The sequence below is a fragment of the Ambystoma mexicanum genome, chromosome 6q, assembly GCF_040938575.1.
Source record: "Ambystoma mexicanum isolate Mex_15411 chromosome 6q, UKY_AmexF1_1, whole genome shotgun sequence".
Lineage (NCBI taxonomy): Eukaryota > Metazoa > Chordata > Amphibia > Caudata > Ambystomatidae > Ambystoma > Ambystoma mexicanum.
The window spans coordinates 1,457,550,540-1,457,569,859 of NC_090937.1; the positions used below are offsets into that span (position 1 = coordinate 1,457,550,540).

The window sequence follows — 19,320 nt, forward strand, 5'->3', positions numbered from 1 at the left end:
AATTCAAACTCCAGCAAGAGTTTGTCTTGTCGCAACCTATTTGAGTACCTAGGGTTCACCCACACCCTAGAAAGTCAAATGACAAGCGGAAAAAGTACTCAATAAGTGCGCCTGGGCTTGTAGTATTTTTTTATATTTTATTTTTTATTTGCAAGTGTCGTGCTCGTCTTGTTGACATGTTTTTCGCCCAACTGTGGCCTTTCTCAAAACCAGGCTAGTCAAAGCAAACACACTGTTCTAGTTTTACACACAATTTGATTATCCAAAGAATATTCACATGTACGATTTTATATTCATGCACATTTAAAAGATATAACATGAACAATGTTGTATTGAACCACATTAAAAAACAACATATGAAATCATAAATATAGACAGATTATTTATGTATTTATTTGTATTTTTGAAGCGCTCACACAGCCCACGGGCATCGAGGCGCTGTTACAGGAACTGTACGTTTTTAAGTTGTGTAATTGTTTGTTTTTGTCTTAGTGCGTATTTATAATGCGCTTAAATACTCAGAGGTTTCTAAGCGCGTACCCGGGGATCGAACCTATGTTGCTTTGTGTCGTCTTGCTTCCAAGGCGAACACGTTGCCACTGAGCTATCCTCCCGGGACAAGATTGACGGGATGGTGTAGGGTCGGATTGGTTAGGGAGGGAGATGACGACATCATCATTCTCTTAGTTTTCCAGCCAAGATGAACATGTTTACTGCATCTCATAACAAAAATCCGATATCATAATTCTACAGTACTAAAGTGTATTAATAATAACTAGTTCATGCCAAAGGATTCTAGTGATTATTGAGTTCTTGTAACGCAACCTTATATGTGTAATGTTCCCTCACACTGAATCTCACATTTAATTGGTTGCATTACCAGTGCATCACCGTAATACAAACATTTGGTTCCCATGCTCTAAGGCATCCATGATTTAGACAAATCTTTACAGATTTCCAACTAAATAGTTGCATGCAGAACGATACCCAGTATTAGCGTTCTCTGTGCTTGCTAGAAAATAGTAAATGTAATAGTAATAGTGTTGCGCGGCTACTCACCACTTGGTTAAAGTCCGAAAAAAATGTATATAGGGGATAGATCCCAGGAACCTGAAACAATGTATAAAAACACAGAGACGCGTTGTTTTCTCCTTTTACCGCTTGGAATATAGTCTAGATGTTACACATCTGACATGTACAATAATGTTAAAAATGTTAATCACCTTTATGTTGTCCCACTTCTGGGAACAATGCAACGCTGTCCTTCCGTTCTTTCCGATCACTGAGACGCCAGCCTATTTGCAATTTCTACCGTAGAAATGCAATGCGTCATCACGTGTGCGCGCAGTGACATGTCACGTGATGCGAGTTAGTCTCAGTCGGTGTGGTAACCATATTTTGGGCTCTCACCATCTAGCTAGACAGCGGCCCACGATGAAGCTACTTTGCACTCGAATACAACATGTCGGCCATACTTTGGGCAAACATTAACCCTTAGTGTGTAGCATACCTTGTGATTGCTTTCTCATTTACGTTATTATCAACGCCCATAGTTGAATTGCTATAACGCATACTGTAGGGCTGGCCTTTCATTTTATCTTTATAATAAAGATATATTTATACTTTGATACCACATGTTATTTCCCAAATGTGCTTTACTGTCTAGATAATTATCTAATTCATAATCATCCTCTCTTGCACTTCTCTTGGGTCTCTGTCTCTGCTTTGGTAAAACTGAACCAATCTCACAATATTTGGACAATATCTTACGACCACTGGTTTCTCAATTGCCCTCATATTTTAGACACCGGAAGTGTTTTAAATAAGATCAAACACATTAAATGGGAACCTAATTTTCCTTTGGTTACACATCTTGTTTGCTCATTATACACCTCTATCAAACATCCTTTAGCAATAAAAACACTTGGGAATGATAGCATCCTATTATCAGTATGTGGTAATGGTTAAGGAGATGCTACAAGCAACATTAGATCACAATAATTGTATCTTCAATAATATGTATTACCAACAAACACAAGGTATGGCTATGGGCAATGAATATGCCCCAGCACTTGCTAACCTCTTTATGGGCCTTTTTGAGCTCACAGTGATTTACAATGATCCAATGTATATGCAGAAAACTGTCTTATGGTCTAGATATATAGATAACATTCTATTGATCTGGAATGGATCATCGGACGAGTTAGAAGCGTTTATCCACATTTTGAACAAAAATGATTTTGGTATCCCCTTTACTGGAAACTGGAGTAGCCAAGACATAGACTTTCTGGATGTAAAGATGTATGTATTGGGTGATAGACTATCCACGAGAACCTATCGGGAAACCTACTAAAGTGAATTCCACTCTTTTGGCGACAAACTGTCATCAACAATCCGTGATACGGAATATACCGACAGGTGAGTTCATTAGAGCAAGAAGAAATTGTTCTGAATCGGAAAGTTTCAAAGAGGAATTTAACCTACTGTCTGAACGATTTCAAAGAAGGGGATATCGGTTTACGACTATTCAGAAAGCAACCATTAGGGCAAAAAAATATGCCTAGAGGTGCAATTTTGGAACAGTGATCAAAACTAAAGAACATGGACACACATGCCGTAAGATTTATTACTAAATACTGTAAATATCACAATGAAATCAAAAGGATACTTACGAAGAATTGGTACTTACTGCAATTGGATAAAGATCTTCAAAGCTATATTGAGGACAAGCTTCGAGTGATCTTCCCCAAAGCTCTTACTTTGAAGAACAAATTGAGTCCATCTTACCTTCCAAGTCAACCACAGCCATGGCTTCAAGTGTCAAGTAAATGGTCCACAAATGTGGTACATGTACCATGTGTAAATTTGCTCATTCAAATACAGACTTACTTGTGAACTCAAGAGGGCATACAATTCGAATAAACAAATGTATTAACTGCAAGACTAAATTTGTAGTTTATGCAATAATATGCGTCTGCGGAAAAGTTACATAAGGAGCACAATTCAAGAGTTAACAGTAAGGATTAGAGAACATCTCTACAACATTGGTAGCCAGGATCCAAAACAATCACTATCCCAGCATTGGAAGAAAATACATAAATCAGACTGCAAGAAAGATTAAGATTTAGAGGACTCCAGAAGGTATCCCTGAACAAAAGGAGAGGAGACAAGGAACTTATGCTACGACGGATGGAAGCAAGATTAATCTGCCAAATGCGATTGACTGAATTTGGGATAGACATAAACCACAAAGTGATCTCATTTTTATGGTTTTTCTTGGTTATGATTTGAATATATGAATTAACTATGTTTAATCAGGTTTTATAAAAGTGCAAATCTTGATGAACTTGTATCAATTAGTGTTAAATATGTGATGAACCTATATTTAGCATTGGTTACTATTTGAGTATAGTAATTAACTATGTCTAAAAAAAAATTCTTATTGAACATTTTATATTGGCTCAAATCATTTAGAGTTTAATGTGCACGTGTACATTTACCATTTAGAGATAACGGTGGAAATTTAAAGCATCTATTATTAAGTCAAGTTTCACTATGATGATTGGGTTTAGTGCTAATTGATGGGTAGAGTGCTATCCATCAACATATGTATATAAATAGTATCCAGCATTTAATAATTAATGAGGATGTGTATTGAATAAGAACCTACACGTCACTGCACGCACGCGTGATGACACATTCTGTCTCTATGGTAGAAATTGCAAATAGGCTGGTGTTTCTGTAATCAGATGGAACGGAAGGATGGCGTTGCTTTGTTCCTAGAAGTGGGACAACATAAAGGTGATTAACATTTCTAACATTGTTGTACATGTTAGATGTGTAACAGCTAGACTATATTCCAAATGGTAAAAGAAAACAACGTGTCTCTGTGTTTTGATACATTGTTTCAGGTTCCTGGGATCTATCCCCTATATATGTATTTTTCAGACTTAAACCAAGTGGTGAGTAGCCGCGCAACACTATTACTATTACATTTACTATTTTCTAGAAAGCACAGAGAGCGCTAATACTGGGTTTCGGTCTGCATACAACTATTTAGTTGGAATCTGTAAAGATTTGTCTAAATCATGGATGCCTTAGAGCATGGGAAGCAAATGTTTGTATTACAGTGATGCACTGGTAATACAACCAACTAAATGTGAGATTCAGTGTGAGGGACCATCACACATATAAGGTTGCATTACAAGAGCACAATTAATAATCACTAGCAGCCTTTGGCATGAACTTAACATTATTGATACACTTTGATGCTGTAGAATTATGATTTTGAATTTTTGTTATGAAATGCAATAACATGTTTATCTTGGCTAGCAAACTAAGAGAATGATGATGTTTTCATCTCCCTCTCTAACCAATCCAACCCTACACCATCCTGTGAATCTCTGTCTACATTTATGATTTCATATGTTGTTTTTTAATCTAGTTCAGTGCAACATTGCTCATATTATTTCTTTTAAATCTGCGTGAATATAACATTGTACATGTGACTATTCTTTGGATAATCAAATTGTGTGTAAAACTAGAACAGTGTGTTTGCTTTGACTAGCCCGGTTTTGAGAGAGGCCACAGTTGGCCTTAACACGTGTCAACAAGACGGGCACGACACTTGCAAATACAAAATAAAAAATACTATAAGCCCAGGCGCACTTATTTTCCAGCTGGTCTTTAACCTACCTTAACTTATACAATATGCTTAACGCCGTTAGAGCCAAAACACATCCACTAAAATCTACCTCATTATTAAGTACTCTACCATAGAGGCAGGCGATGGCCTTTGACACTCTGCTATGTTTTGCATGTCTTTTTACGTATCTTAAGTGTGCTATTTATTCCACAAATTATATTTATTTTCTTTCCTTTTTCTGAATTTAGCATTTTATCACCTCAACCCCCTTCTCAAGTACTACCTTCAAGCTCTGCCATACATTCTTCTAGTAAGTGAAATTTGGAATATACTGTTTACAAATAATTCAGTAAATATTTTGGTTCATGTTTGATTGAAGCACCATAACATACATTTTTATTTTCTTAGATAATTCGGCAAAACATAATATTTATTCTTCATATTCACTTCCTCTTTCTCGACCATTGTCTTCAGAATTGTACGTACATTTCATTTCACTTTTCCATTGCAAAAGAAAGTTTGAAATATGGTTAGATTAAAAGCAAGAAAATTCACAAAGCCTTCAATTGTATCCAGGCCAGACTTCTTTTTGTTGTAGAAAATGCCTGTGCTTACCATGTAAAGCATTTCTTAATAAATATTAATTGGGGTGCATAACTGTGACCTGAAGTATTTATTGATATTGATCATGTTCCTTCATCTTACTACTTGAGGTTGCCGCTGAACTTTATGGCTACCAAATATTTCTGATGTGTGCCAGCATGCCACTGTGTGTAATGCTCTATTAAACATGTTCACCCTAATTTCCTGAAACGTGTTAATTGCATGCCGGGGCGAAGGCTGGGCGTGTGCACTGTAATCCACCCCATGAAATGATTAATCTTTTCAGAGGAGGGTGCAAAAGTAACACCTAAATACATAGGGCCCCTGGTTTACATGTTGCTTAGCACACTCTTTTCTGAAACAATTTGTAAATGAATCCCGCCATATATATGCATGGTGGAAGGCATTTACATAGACTCCTATGCTAGCAGGTGTTAAAAGCTTGCGGGTTACATAGGAATCCAATGCATTTATCTATGTCATCATCTGAGTTAGATGCTGGTGTAAATGCATTGATTTTTGGCAGGACAAGCAATTGGAAGAGGCAGAAATGTTAATGTTGTTCCATGCTCTTGCTCAGCCTGCCAATAACATGAACATCTCTTGGATGGTTGCATCATGTGTAAACCATGAATACATCTTTTACACATGTTTTTTGCATGTGATTTAACACTCGGGAAAAACAAATTGCAAACCTCAGTGGAAAAGATGCAACCCTAAAGTGTATTTTATGAAGAAAACTATTGGTAACTCCTGCGGCTCAGCTGGCTTAATTCATGCAGTTGCCAATAACCAAGACAAATTCAGCTTTGGTGAATGGTCTGCCTCAGAAAATGTTTTGATGGAAAATAAGCCTCTTTGTTGATGGCCGATGTGCTATTTACCATGTATAATATTAGTTTGGTATACCTCATGTGCTAAATATTGCATGATTATGGGCCTCATTCCAAGATTGGAGGCAGTCATGGCGCTATGTGCGCCATGACTGCCTCCAATAACGGTTCCGGCATCAGTGTTGTTCAATAGGGACTTACAGGTGCAGTCCGACCCTGGCGGGACCGGTAAGTCCCCATTGAACAAACCATTCCCCATTCCCATTTGAGCCCCTATAGGGCTCAGTGGGAATGGGTAGGGTGCTAATAACGAGCTTGCGAATGGCAAGCCCGTTATTAGCGCCCGGGTCCCTTAGCGGGACCCGTAAGGGACGTGTGGTCAGACCACACGTTCCTTACGGTTTCCTCCAAGGGACCTCGGAATAGGGCGGTAGGGGATTACCAGCACCGGTCTCCTTACCGGTGCCCGGTATACTTTACCGCCCTACTCGTAATAACCCCCTATGACATGAAATACCTCATAAAATCCTCAAATATTCATTTATTCCCAAAAGATAGGGAAACAAATCTGCAGTGGACCACCAAATTGGGCGAAAAAGAGGTGATATTTGTAAATATGAATGTATGTATGGGATTCACAAAGCGTAAACCTAGCTGGGAAGCAAGGGAGCTCTGTAGATAGGGGACACAGCAAGGGGTTACAGGTAAGGTGCATGGGTACCGGATGAGCTGGGATGGGTAACGGGAGCAGAGGAGTGAGGGAACTCAAGAGTGGGAGAAAGGATTCAGTAGAACGATGAATGATTAGCGAGAGGTTCTTTGAAGAGTAGTGTCTTCATGTCCTTCCTGAATAGTAGGAAGGTCGACCTACTCATATCTGCATTGGTAACTTATTCCATAGACAGGGGGCATGGTGAATGAAGCATTTTTCCTATCCTGTTTTTTTCCTCTTGAAGTTCTTTGTTTACAGCCTAATGATATGATATGACATTTATAATGTGCCTGCACACAAGTGTTTCTAGGCGCGACAAGACAAGAAGGGGGAACAAAGGAAGGGCAAAACAACAATCTTGCTAGGCTTTGTGTAGAGACTGTGTAGAGACTGTAGGGTTGCAGGTACAGACCCTTGAGGGTAGCCAGGTGACCAGTGCGCGGAGCAGTCATGGACATCAGCAGGGGAGTGGGAGAGAAAGCAGAAGCGAGAAAGGAAGGTCTTGTGTTGCTTCCAGAACCGGAGGTGGTTCGGCTCAATTTTGAGAGAGGCAGGGAGGCTGTTCCAGAGGGAGGACATCGCAGTCCTGTTCTGGATAAGTTTTAAAGGTCGAAGAGTAGAGTCAGGAAGATTTAGAAAAAGGCTGTTGCAATAGCCCAGCCTGGAGAGGACCAGAGCCCTGGAGACAGTGGTCTTCTGGGGGAAAGTGAGAAAAGGAAGAATACCTCTGAGGAAGTGCAGCTGATAGTTTGACTTCTTAAAGACATCAGAGATGTGAGGAGTGAAGGAGAGGATGGAGTCGAAGATGACACCAAGGTTCTTAGCCTCACAGGAGGGAGCAGGAAGAGGGCCCAGAGTGTGCGAGCAGAGAGAGAGAGAGAGAGGAAAGGAGGGAGCAGGCATACCGATGAGGAGGATCTCAGTCTTACTGGCAGTAATGCAGAGATCATTGGCGGCACACCATTCCTGAATTGCAGCCAGACAGCCTGGTATGAGAGAAGGAGCAGAGGTGGCTGAGGGGAGCCTGAAAGAGATCTGGGTGTCATCCGCATAACACTGCAAATTGGAGCAGAAAGTAGCAATGTGGTGGGCAAGAGGTGCCAGGTAGTGATTGAAAAGCAAGGGAGAAAGGTTAGACCCCTTGAGAACACCACAGGTTGAGAGAGAGATAGAAAAGAAGTAAGACCCCAGTTGCACAGTGAGAAAGGAGTTCAGCCAAGGCTAGAGCCTGATCAGTGATACTCGGGTTGTCACAGAGGCGATTGAGCAGGATGGTATGGTTGACCGTGTCAAAAGCAGAGGATAGATCAAGGAGAATGAGGACAGATGGAAGATTAGAGTCCAAATTAGAGAGTAGGTCTTCACGGGTCTTCAGGAAAGCAGTTTCCGTGCTTCTGGGAGGTCTGAAGCCAGACTGGTGGTCGTGGAGACAACCAACAGATTCAGTATGCAGATTAAGCTGGTAGATGGCCAGCTTTTCCAGGAGTTTGCCCAGGAAATGAGTGATGGAGATCGGGCAATAGTTAGCTGGAGAGGAAGGATCGGCAGAGTGCTTCTCAAGAAAGTGGTGCACAAGGGAGTGTTTTAGGGCAGAGGGGAAGGTTCCAGTGGCAAAGGAGTGATTACAAGAATCAGTCAAGGTTGGAGCAAGGGTGTCAATGTGGTCCTTGATGGTTCTGGATGAGCAAGGGAGAAAACCTGCTTTGACAAGACTTTCATAGATCGGACTTGTCAAGAAACATTGTCAGAGGTGAGCAAGGGAAAGCAGGAGAAAGGAGGAGGAGAGACGGCCACATACTGGCCAGGAGTGGTAGAGGAGGAGGTGGAGGTGGAGGTAGAGCAAGAGACGTTGGACAGGATGTCCTGAGTGTTAGTCATGTCGCTCCAGCACTGCCACCTACCTTCTCGGCCCTCCGCCCCATGAAGCCTGCAGAAGGTAGGTGGCAGTGCTGGAGTGACATGACTAACACTAACACGAGAGACCAAGGCCGTGCAGAGGGGCTGGGAGGGAAAGGGAGAGGTATAGACTGCAGCAGGATTGGCCAGCTCCTTGCAGTTTTTGAAAGGTTCGTCCAAGTTGTTAGATGCCGCAGAGAAGCGGGTTTGGATGTAGGCTCTCTTCTTAGAGAGGACAGAGAGTCTGTATTGCCTTTGGAGCAGGTGGAAGGCCAATTTATCAGAGAGTGCGCCTGATGCCCTCCACTTCCTCTCAGCTGCCCTACACTTGCATTTAAGGTTGTCGAGGTCGGAGTCGTACCAAGAGTTGCATTTGGATTTGGGCTTAAAGCGTATCCTCTAGACAGGGGCAAGGACATCCAGAGTATTAGAAATAGAGAGAGATGAAGGTCATAGAGGGCTTTATCAGGGTGTGAGTCAGCCAAAGGTGCAGGCGGAGGAGACAAAGTACTGGTGAAAGCCTCATCTGATGCACGCTTCATGGGGCGGAGGGCCGAGAAGGTAGGTGGCAGTGCTGGAGTCTGCCTAACCTGAGGGGTAGAGAGAGAGAGAGGTGGGAGGAAAGGAGAACTTGGTCACTCCAAGAGAGAGGAATGATGAGAGTGTTGGAGAAGGGGAGGTCTGAGGAGATCAGAACATCCAGGGTGTGCCCTGCAAAGTGAGTCGGGCCAGAGGGAAGAAGAGAGAGAGAGAGAGAGTCGCAGAGGTTGCGAAAGGATCCCGAAGAAGGGCTAGTAGTATCCAGGTGGATGTTCAGGTCTCAGAGGAGGAGAAGTTGAGAGGTAGAGGCAAAAAGGGAGGAGGAGACCTCATCCCACTCAGATGGGAAGCGGGCAACATGGCAGGGGACCTGTAGATAGTGGCCAGTGTGAGAGAGAGGCCGGGAGAGATATAGAGCCTGCAGACCAGGCATTCAAAGGAGTAGTCCTGCATGTGAATTAGAAATGCAGGGATTAACTCTGAAAATCAAGACTACACCCCCACGGGGGGTGTTGTGACTTCTGGTGGTACGCTGGCCTTTGGACATGGTGAGTTTATCAGCCACTTGGAGAGGTGTTTTGGTTGTGACTGCTTTCTAGATGATGGGGGCAGTCTTGAACATAATGTGTGCTTGAAGTGGTAGCCAGTGCAGCTCCTAGAAGAGGGTTGTGATGTAGTTTCACTTAGGCCTGTGATGAGGCTGGCTGCAGCCTTTACAGGGTCTAAGGTGGCATCTGGGACTGCTGCAGGGTGTTGCAATTCTCCAGGTGATAGATGACCAGGTATTTTGAAACTCTGGGCAGGGATGCCTACCTTCTCATTTCTTTTGTTTTGTACCATATTTAAACTTTAGCTCATGGCTATGTTACCATATTTGAATTATATTCATGCCGCTCATGTAGGGTGTCGATCAGTTATGCCTGGGGAGGAGCATTGTGTGTGCTTGGCTGAACTAGACCTGGCCCAGCATTTTTCTATTGGACCCTTTGACCAGCTAGTAGGGCATGATACCTGTAATGGCTAATGGATAAACAGCAAGCTTGGAGCAACGGTTTTATTTTGCTCTCTTTATATAGTAAGCCAAACAGAAAGTCAGAGGGGTGTGGTTCCGGAATAGGTTTAACAAAATCACCCTTTATCGGTCCGTGGCCGTCAATCTTTCCTCTCTCCCCTTAGCAAACTGGCCTTTAATGTGGAACAGTAATAATTTCCAGTGCTTTGGGTTTTAAGTGCATTTGCACTTCCTTTTTTTGCACTTAGCCTTTCTTGGCATGGTTTGGTCTTGTAAAGACGTGACATTGAAGGTAGGCCACTTTGGAATACATGGCCTTTGTTGACTTGGGCCACCTTGAGGGGGCCAGCCGACAGACTCTTCACCAAGCGTTGGACCAAGAATTTCTGAGCATTCTTCCCCATTGTTCCTCAAATTCTGTAGGGCTAGTACTATTCTTGTCTATTTTTTCAACCCTGTAACTGCCACCTGACCCTTCTTCACTAATGTGTGATTCTGCTTAGGGTCAAGACTCTGGGGATTTCCCCATGTGCCCCTTTCTCCTTGTCCTCTAATACTTTCTCCTCCTCTCCTTATTCTTGCTCCTCTTCTTTTTCTCTTATTGTTTCCTTCCTCTAGCCTCGTGAACTCTCCACCATGCTGCCAATATTTCTACCACAATTCTGCTTCTTTTAAACTTGGCCTCTATTGCTTCTCTTTTTACAACTCCTTGTCGTCCACTGATAGTCTTTCCCCATTATCAACTTGTTTCTCCACCTTTGCTTCCTCTTTCTCTCTCTCTCCCCCTCCATCATTTGCTCTCTTGCTCCCCTCTTACCCAACACTGTTTGTTTCTCTGTGCTCCTATTTTTCTTAGGTCCTATTTCTCCCACCTCTGTTCTCTCCAATTCTGCTACTCTTGCTTTCTCTTAGCTCCTGTCTCTACCACCTTTGCTCCTCTTTCTGCAACCACTTCTCTCTCCCCAACCTCTGCCTTCACCTCATCCTTTCCACCTAGCCACACTGTCATGCTCCTTGCTCTCTGTATACTTAATCCACATAATCAGGTAACCCCTGTCTTTTTATCCTTGTAAGAGCGTAGGTCTGGATTTCTTAATTGGATAAATACGTTGAGCTGTGAGTGAAGTGTGTGCAGGCTATGATTGGTCTATATTGTTTTGAATTACAAAATTGGCAGGTGGCAGTTCTCTGTCAATGGTCTGCCCTGTGTTTCCTCTAACTGAGATATTAAATTGGCCACTTTCTATCTTTATTTGTCTTTCTGCACAGAGGATGACAGTGGTGGGTCTGGAGCTCGGTAGGTCTTACTCTTTTTTTTTTACAGATCATGCTGTCATGGTCCATGTGAGCAGGTGTGCGCATAGTTCTCGGGTGATGGGGTACGTCATTCTCGCCAGCTGTTTCTTCTGGTTCAACCAGGCCTCACTTGCGGACAACCCACCAATGCCCAGTGTGGTGGCGGCAATAAATGAACACTCTGTATTAGGTTTTTGCCTCTTTTGCTCATATTGTAGTATATTCTCTATTCTGCCCTTGCGGTCTTGGTGACAAACGGTTGCTCAACACCTATGAGGTTGAGGATGGACTGCGGATTCTGGGGATGCTCAATTTACCTTGTCTGAAGCCTACTGGGGAGTGGGTGGATATCCCCCTGATCCAAGGGCATATAAAGTCCCATTCTCCACTCTCAGACATAAGACTTTTCCCCTTCACTTACCTCACTTAGTTGAGCACCAGCCCCTGCCATATGAGTTCAACATCTGTGTTCAGCCTTGAATCACTGCACATCTGATTTAGCCCATAATCATTCTGATTTCAATAACTTAAGTAGCATTACATTTGTTGATAATAAAAACCTATTTTTATATCCATTAGAAGCAGGAGAAATCCTTCATGAAGCACTATATACCAACGTGATAGTATTATTTTCAGAGATGGGTTGATTCCAGAAATTACATCATTTTTAGAGGTTATGTTGGTGCCTCGGTTGTGGGGGACAGGGAGTTCAAGTGACCTGGAGTTTAGTGATCTTGCTCCATGCTTGATACTGTTTGTGGGATTGAAGACCTACTTAAACTTTGCACCATCTGGGGATAAAATTATTTGCCACCAAAGCTTTTATTTATTTTATTTTAGCATCTGTAAAGCTCCCAAGGGCATCGGGAAGACATTGAATATTAATTTCAGCTTGATCCATTGGTCCACTGGGAGACTCTAAATATCTTATGAAGCAGGGTTAATGAGGTCTGATTTTATTTATCTTAGAAATCCAAAATGGCGGGTAGCTATAATAAAGGTTCAGTCCGCAAGAACGCATGAAACTGCCGGAACAAATCAGAAGGTCTACATTTGAATTTGAGGAATGAGTCCACAGGCTCAGCCAGACCATTGAAACAGCAGACCTTCCCAAGGCCTGGGCACCCAACTGGTGGGACACCATTCCCTCAAGTGCTGTAAGGACAGCCAACATTTTGCACCAAAAAGGAAATGTTGTGCCACTTGCTACCCCAGAGACTGTGAGTGACTTAATTGGACTGCAGGCTGGCAGTGCCAGAGGGAAGAAAGGGATGGATTGATGGACTACAATCCTAAAAGAAGATGAAAGTGCTAATTTTTATTTTCTTTAACCCCTATAAAAAACATTTTTACAGACCACCACAATTTGCATGACATATTAACCTTGTAAGATAAACATTTTTGAACAATATAAACTAGGTTTCTTTAGGTCTCTTGTTGATTTTTCACCATGACTGTTGTCTCAGATTTTCTCTTGAATTGGTATGTCAATGTACTACTTTTCCTTAAAATCTATGTTAGAGGCTTAGAGGTCTCCTCACCATCTGTATATATGCATGTCGTTCAAATATTATCTAGAGCACACAAGGGGTGAATTCTCAAATCACCTTTTTGTGGTCTGCGGGAGCTCAACGCCTGTACAAACACAGCTGAATCTACTAATGGCAGATGGATAGTAAATTGAATTCTGGAAAGTTACTCTTCATCAGACTTCACCCCTACTAAAGGCTTCATTGTGATTTCATCAAAGCCAAGGCCACCTCAGTGTTATACTAGAGATGTGCCCCTTTCGAGGATATATGTAAGGCAGCCACATGTATGACCTCACCTTCATTATGGAAGCACTACTCGTTGGATGCTAGAACTGACATGCCTTTTGGGCAAGCTTTACTGCACAACATTCTTGGCTACATGGCTCTCTTGTTCTTCTATGGTCAGTGGTTATTCTTCAATTTAACCATTTGAAAATTAGTTTTTGGGTCATTTTTTATCTCCCCTTTGTATGGCGGTAAGGAGAGGGGACATAGGAGTAAGTAACAGTTACTCCATGTAGTGACTATTTACTCTGAGTCTCTATTCCTTTTTCCTCCATATGGTCTGTTCACCATCCACCTTTACAAGATGCTGATTATTTGTGCTGGTCAAGACTGGTGAGGCGAGGAGCATGGGGCAGGAGCTCAAGCCAGGTGCATCGTGTACATACACTGCAAGCTTTTATAAAAAATCTGAAATGCTGCTTCATATAATGCTCAGAACCGCCCACCAAAGAACAGAATACACATTACCTTTGGAGGGAAAAGAACTATGGACTAAGAAAACATCATTCAAATCAAATCATGTTTATTTTGAAGACTACTAAAAACTTTCATTAAATGAATAAAAATCACAAGATAAAATAACAGCAACAAGCATAGGTCGAAAAAGATATTATTGCTGATTACAAACTATAGTTAAAGAAATACTCAGTACATTCGTTTCTAGAATAAAAATGTATTAAACAAAAAAACATAAATCATCCAAATTTGGTGATATTAATTGCAAACCGTCCCTAAGGAAACAGTCTGGTGATTATTTTAAAATGGGTGGTGCAGAAAATGGAAGCGTAAAGCAAGGCGTAATGCTTTTGCACCTCTATTTTTCTCTCCAGCCCTTTGTCAATTAAACATAAAACGATGAGGAAACACCTAGCAGAGTTTGCATCTCCTTCATGCTTTCCTACTCCGTCTTGTGTGCCATTTTACTCCTGGAAAACAAATGGATTTGTATTGAATCTGTCCCCAAATTAGCTCAGGCTTAAGAGCAGACAGATTCCTTTCAAATCCGTTAGGAAACGTGTCATGATCTGGTATGGGGGTGTGCCTCATGATTATCTGGGTTCTGCTTACCTGCTTACCTAGGCTGTGAGGTTATGTGGAACCTTCTAGCTTTATGGAATTTGGCAGGGTCTGGGTTCCGGGATTCTAGGGATGACAGTTGGCTCTTGCTCTGGATGGGTGTGGCTGTATCTTTCCTCTATTACTACAACACTTAATAAACCCACTATCATACTCACCTGACCGTGGTATTTCACTGGCTACGAGGATGTTTGTGCTGCTGGGAAGGGGCAGCAGGAGAGGAGTACCGCCTTCCTGAGGTGACATTCCACATTTGTACCGGGTACGGACAGCCAGAAGGAGTTGGCTCCGCGGATCCTGCTAGCCGAGCGGTTGCAGGAGCAACAGAGGTGCTCCATCAGAGTTCTGGAAAGGGACCCTAGCGAAGGGGGAAGGATCACAAAGTCGAGTGATCTACACGTGAGCCAGGCGGGCTGTCAGGAGGCTGAGGTGGCCGGGAAGAACAGCTGCTGGGCCGTGGGCTGACTGGAGGCTAAGGGCCGTTGTCAGCGGGTAGGCCGTGGAAGCTGCCTGGTGTGCTGTGCCGTTGGCTGGCAGGAGGCTGAGGTGGCTGTTGCCAGTGGGCCCGCTGTGGAAGCTGTTTGGCATCTCGTGGACGTTTCTGCAGCAACTTGGATGGCTGGTTACAAGTGGACTGTTGGCAACAGTCAATCGGGGGCTTGATTGCTGCCTCTCTTGGCCCTCTTCCTGTTCCCACCTGCAAGGCTAAAAACCTTGGGGTCATCTTAGACTCCACACTCTCCTTCTCTCCTCACATCTCTGATGTCTCTAAGAAGTCACACTACCAGCTACACCTCCTCAGAGGTATTCTTCCTTTCCTCTCCTTCCCCCAGAAGCTCACCGTCTCCAGAGCCCTGGTTCTCTCTAGACTGGACTGTTGTAACAGCCTCTATCTAAATCTGCCTGCCTCTTCTCTCCGCCCTCTGCAACTTATCCAGAACAGGACTGCAAACTTGTCCTTGGCCTCAAGTCCAGGGATCGTATCTCTCCAGGACTGAAATCTCTGCACTGGCTCCCAGTGGCTGCGAGGATTAAGTTCAAAACCCTCTGCATTGTCGACAAGGCCTTCTCGGGCCTGGGGTCGCAATACCTTCAACTCTCTCTTCCCAAATATCTTACTTCTCGAGCTCTTCGCTCATCCGACTCCAACTCCCTCAGGGTCAGTCGCTTCTCCAAGTAACGAGTTGGTGGTAGATCTCTCTCTCTCTTCGGCAGGGGCCTCCCTCTGGAACAGCCTTCCTGCCTCACTAAAACTTGAGGAGAACAATCTCCGGTTCTGGAAGCACCTCAAAACCGTCCTCTTTGCTTCTGCTTTCTCCCCCATTCCCCTGCTGAATTCCTAGCTGAAACTGCACTGGTTACATGGCCACCCTTCTGTATCCCTACAGTCCCCCTACCAGCACTTATGTCTGCTCTTTCCTGCACTTGCCACCATCTGGCCGTTCTATTTTCTATTATCTTATTTAGTCTACTATCCCATGTACTGCACTTTCCCCACTCCCATCCCCCTGGCACTTATCCCTTTCCCCCTTCCCATGCACTTGCGCGATCTGAATGACGCCTGGCCTAGTAAGATCGTTGTCTGTCTTCCCTCTGTGCCCCCTCCCTTGCCTCTTTGCGCCTCGAAACACTTGTGAATAGGCGCGTTATAAATGCCATATCATATAATTCAGGCAGGGAGCGAATGGCAGTGTTTGCTGTCCAATGCCGGCAGAGGGAATGATGACGTCAGTGGCCGGAGAGCGTACGTTCCGACATGGTTTGCTGGAACGAGACGTTGTGACTGATGGTGACGTTCAGTGTACGTTCCGACATGGTTTGCTGGACGCAACGTTGCAGCTGATGGTGATGTTCAGTTGGACCGCAGCGCGGGTGATGGGAGTGCAGGCCTGCAAACTGGTGGAGTGTTTCTGGAGGACCTGGGGTCATCCTTTGTCACAGCGGATTCTGTCGTAGGAGCTGCAGATCTGAATAACTTTAGCTTGTGGTGCAGAGAGGAAAGCGGTGTCAAGAGATAGCAGGGGTGTTACGGATTCGAGTAAAGTGGGGAGGACCGACATGAGGAAAATGGGGAGAACTGCTGGAGTATAGTGAAAAGGTGCTGCTACGGTTCGGAAGAGCCCTTGAGGGAAGTTCCATGCTTCATGTGTGCCAAGGGGTGGCAGCAGCAACAGGTTTTCTGCAACAAGTGTCGTGGCATTGCAGAAAGTTTGAGAGATTTGGATCCGTATCTGTGAGGTTTGTACATCCGGATGAAGGCTCTCGCGAGTCCTGGGGACTAATTGAAGTAGGCGTTGAGGGAGGCCGGTTATGCTGTTGTGTATATGTTGTGGCCTCCGGGGTTAGTAATTGTATTGGTTTGTTCCTGGGTTGTGTTAGTTGCTTAATGCCTGTAAATGATGTACAGTGGATTGTTGTCTTCATGTTGTGGCCTGTTTCTATTTAGGTCTCTGTGTGGGTTGCCATGAGGACTTGTGGGTGCGGGGTTCTGGAACATCCATTGTATTTATGTAACATTGCTTCCTTTCGCAGGGGCGAGGTGTACTCTCTTCTGCAGGGTTGTTAGTGTTCTGTTATACCGTGGACATGAGGGTGCACGGTTCAGTGCTTGATTTTGGCATTGTGCCATCGGTTGGGATTGTTAGTGTGCATATCCTTTTGGGATGTGATGTTTATTTGTGTGTTCTGTTCGTTCCATGGTGTTTCATGTCCGTTTGTAGGGGAATTTCCCCTTATCATTCTTGGAGAGTCGTGGTGGGCACTGGGGTGCCTATTTTCTGTGAGGTTTACGCTAGGTGGGGCAGTTGGGTGTTGTCTATGCTATTCGAGGTGGAGCAGTGAGGTGCTGCGCTAGGTGGGGCAGTGAAGTGCTGTATAGTATATTCATGGTGGGGCAGTGAGGTGCTGCGCTAGGTGGGGCAGTGAGGTGCTGTCTATATATATATTTTTTTTACGGTGGGGCAGTGAGGTGTTGTCTATGCTAGATGGGGCAGTGAGGTGCTGTAGTCTATATTTTTACGGTGGGGCACGAGGTGCAGTCTATGCTACTTGGGAGCAGTGAGGTGTTGTCTAGTTTATTTATGGTGGGGCAGTTAGGTGCTGCGCTAGTGGGGGCAGTGAGGTGCAGTCTAGTCTATTCATGTGGGCAGTCAGGTGCTACACTAGGTGGGGCAGTGAGGTGATGTCTATACTTTACGGTGGGGCTTCCGGGGTGTGGGGCCAATAGATACGTTTCTCTGGGTCGTGGGGCGAGTTGCCTGTTGTTGGGCACTGTAGTTGAATTGATGGTTTCATCAGCGGGTTGTTCGCTGGTGTTAGTTGTTAGGCACTGTGGTTTGGATTGGTGGATTCATCAGCGAGTTCTTAGCTGGTGTTGGTTCTTAGTGCCTTTTTGGGTCTTTAGTTTTAGTTTTTGGGTTCATCCGTGGCGGGCTGGGTCCAGTGGGGTGTTTTCCTTTATGGATTTGGTGGTTCACGGTGTTGCTCTATGGTCATTTTTGGCTGTTTTATCTGTTATTGGCGTGGCGTTGTTGGCCTCATGGTTATCTGGGTTACACAATCTGAGATGGCGCTTACCGCGGGTAAGGAAGGAGAAGTGTCATGATCTGGTATGGGGTTGTGCCTTATGATTATCTGGGTTACACAATCTGGGATTGTGCTTACTGTGGGTAAGGAGGAATAAGTGTCATGATCTGTTGTGGAGGTGTGCCTCATGATTATCTGGGTTGTGCTTACCTGGGCTGTGAGGTCATGTGGAACCTTCTAGCTTCATGGAAGGTTAGCCGGGTCTGGGTTCCGGGATTCTAGGGATGACAGTTGGCTGTCCCGGTATCTTTCCTTTATTACTACAATACTTAATCAACCCACTATAAAATTCACCTGACCGTGGTTATTTCAAAACGCTGTCTGCAAAGCATAATTTGAAGGTGCCTTTTACTTTTTTACAGAGAAATGTTTAAAATTCATACAGAAGACCCAACTGAACTTAGTGCTAACGTTGGCTGTTCCCTTCATGCAATTTGCTTTCTTAATAAAATTACCTCCTTTGTGTTCCATTTGGTCCCCATCGCAAATGCGTTTTCAGTGAAAGAATATAAGGCAAGGGCCATATCTCTATCAGAATAAGACCATAAATACTTTGGGGCAGCACCAGACTGCCTGGTTCCGGTACCATCAAAATTGTTATTAAATATTGCTTCCTGATAAGGTTAAATGCTGGGCATAGAAATACAAAATATTTCCGATCCTCTGAGAATATGCCATCAGAAGCGTGAGTTACTGAGGTTACAGGTGAACCATTTCTGTTACTTATCACATTGTCCAGAGGAGGCATATTATCTCAGATTAAACAAGAAAGCCCACTCTTGGTTTAGTGATCCACCTCAAGGAGTACAGCAGTTACTATGGTCAGTCAGTTGGAATTATTGTATGTCAAGGGAATAGATTGGTTGAAATTGGCTTGAGTCTCTGTTTTGGTACAAACCTTTGCCCTCTTTGATTTCACCTTGGTAAAAATCAAATGTATCGGTGAACGATGTTAGCCTATACAATTCTAGGAATATTTGGTGGGCCTCACTTGACCATACAAATACCACTATGTATATTGATTATTGTTATAAATATACACTGTGATATTTGCTAACCTTGCACGTTCTGGGCAACAATTGCTTATTTCTTGATGTTTGTTAATGCGTCTTTCTTTGCAATAATGCGTCGCATGTTTATCACTGAGGGACATAACGCTTCAACGTAAAACATTGAAATGTATGTTGCATTTGACCATAGGATGTCATGTTTTCATAAATAGTCCTTGAACGTTATGACTTTCTTTTTAGGGCTGATTCAATGGATGTTGACAACTCATCTCAAGTTAGAAAAGTGAGTGCTTT

General features: G+C 43.6%; 1 protein-coding gene across 1 annotated transcript in view; it reads left to right on the forward strand.

Annotated features, from left to right (window-relative positions):
- Nucleotides 1-4,898: 4,898 nt before the first annotated feature.
- LOC138515351 (probable E3 SUMO-protein ligase RNF212) overlaps nt 4,899-19,320 on the forward strand; it is a 188,779-nt gene continuing 174,357 nt past the window's right edge. The window contains exons 1-3 of the mRNA XM_069630230.1: nt 4,899-4,955; nt 5,054-5,123; nt 19,267-19,309. Coding sequence (XP_069486331.1) covers nt 19,277-19,309 — 33 coding nt within the window. The 5' untranslated portion in view covers nt 4,899-4,955; nt 5,054-5,123; nt 19,267-19,276. The remainder of the gene's footprint in view (nt 4,956-5,053; nt 5,124-19,266; nt 19,310-19,320) is intronic.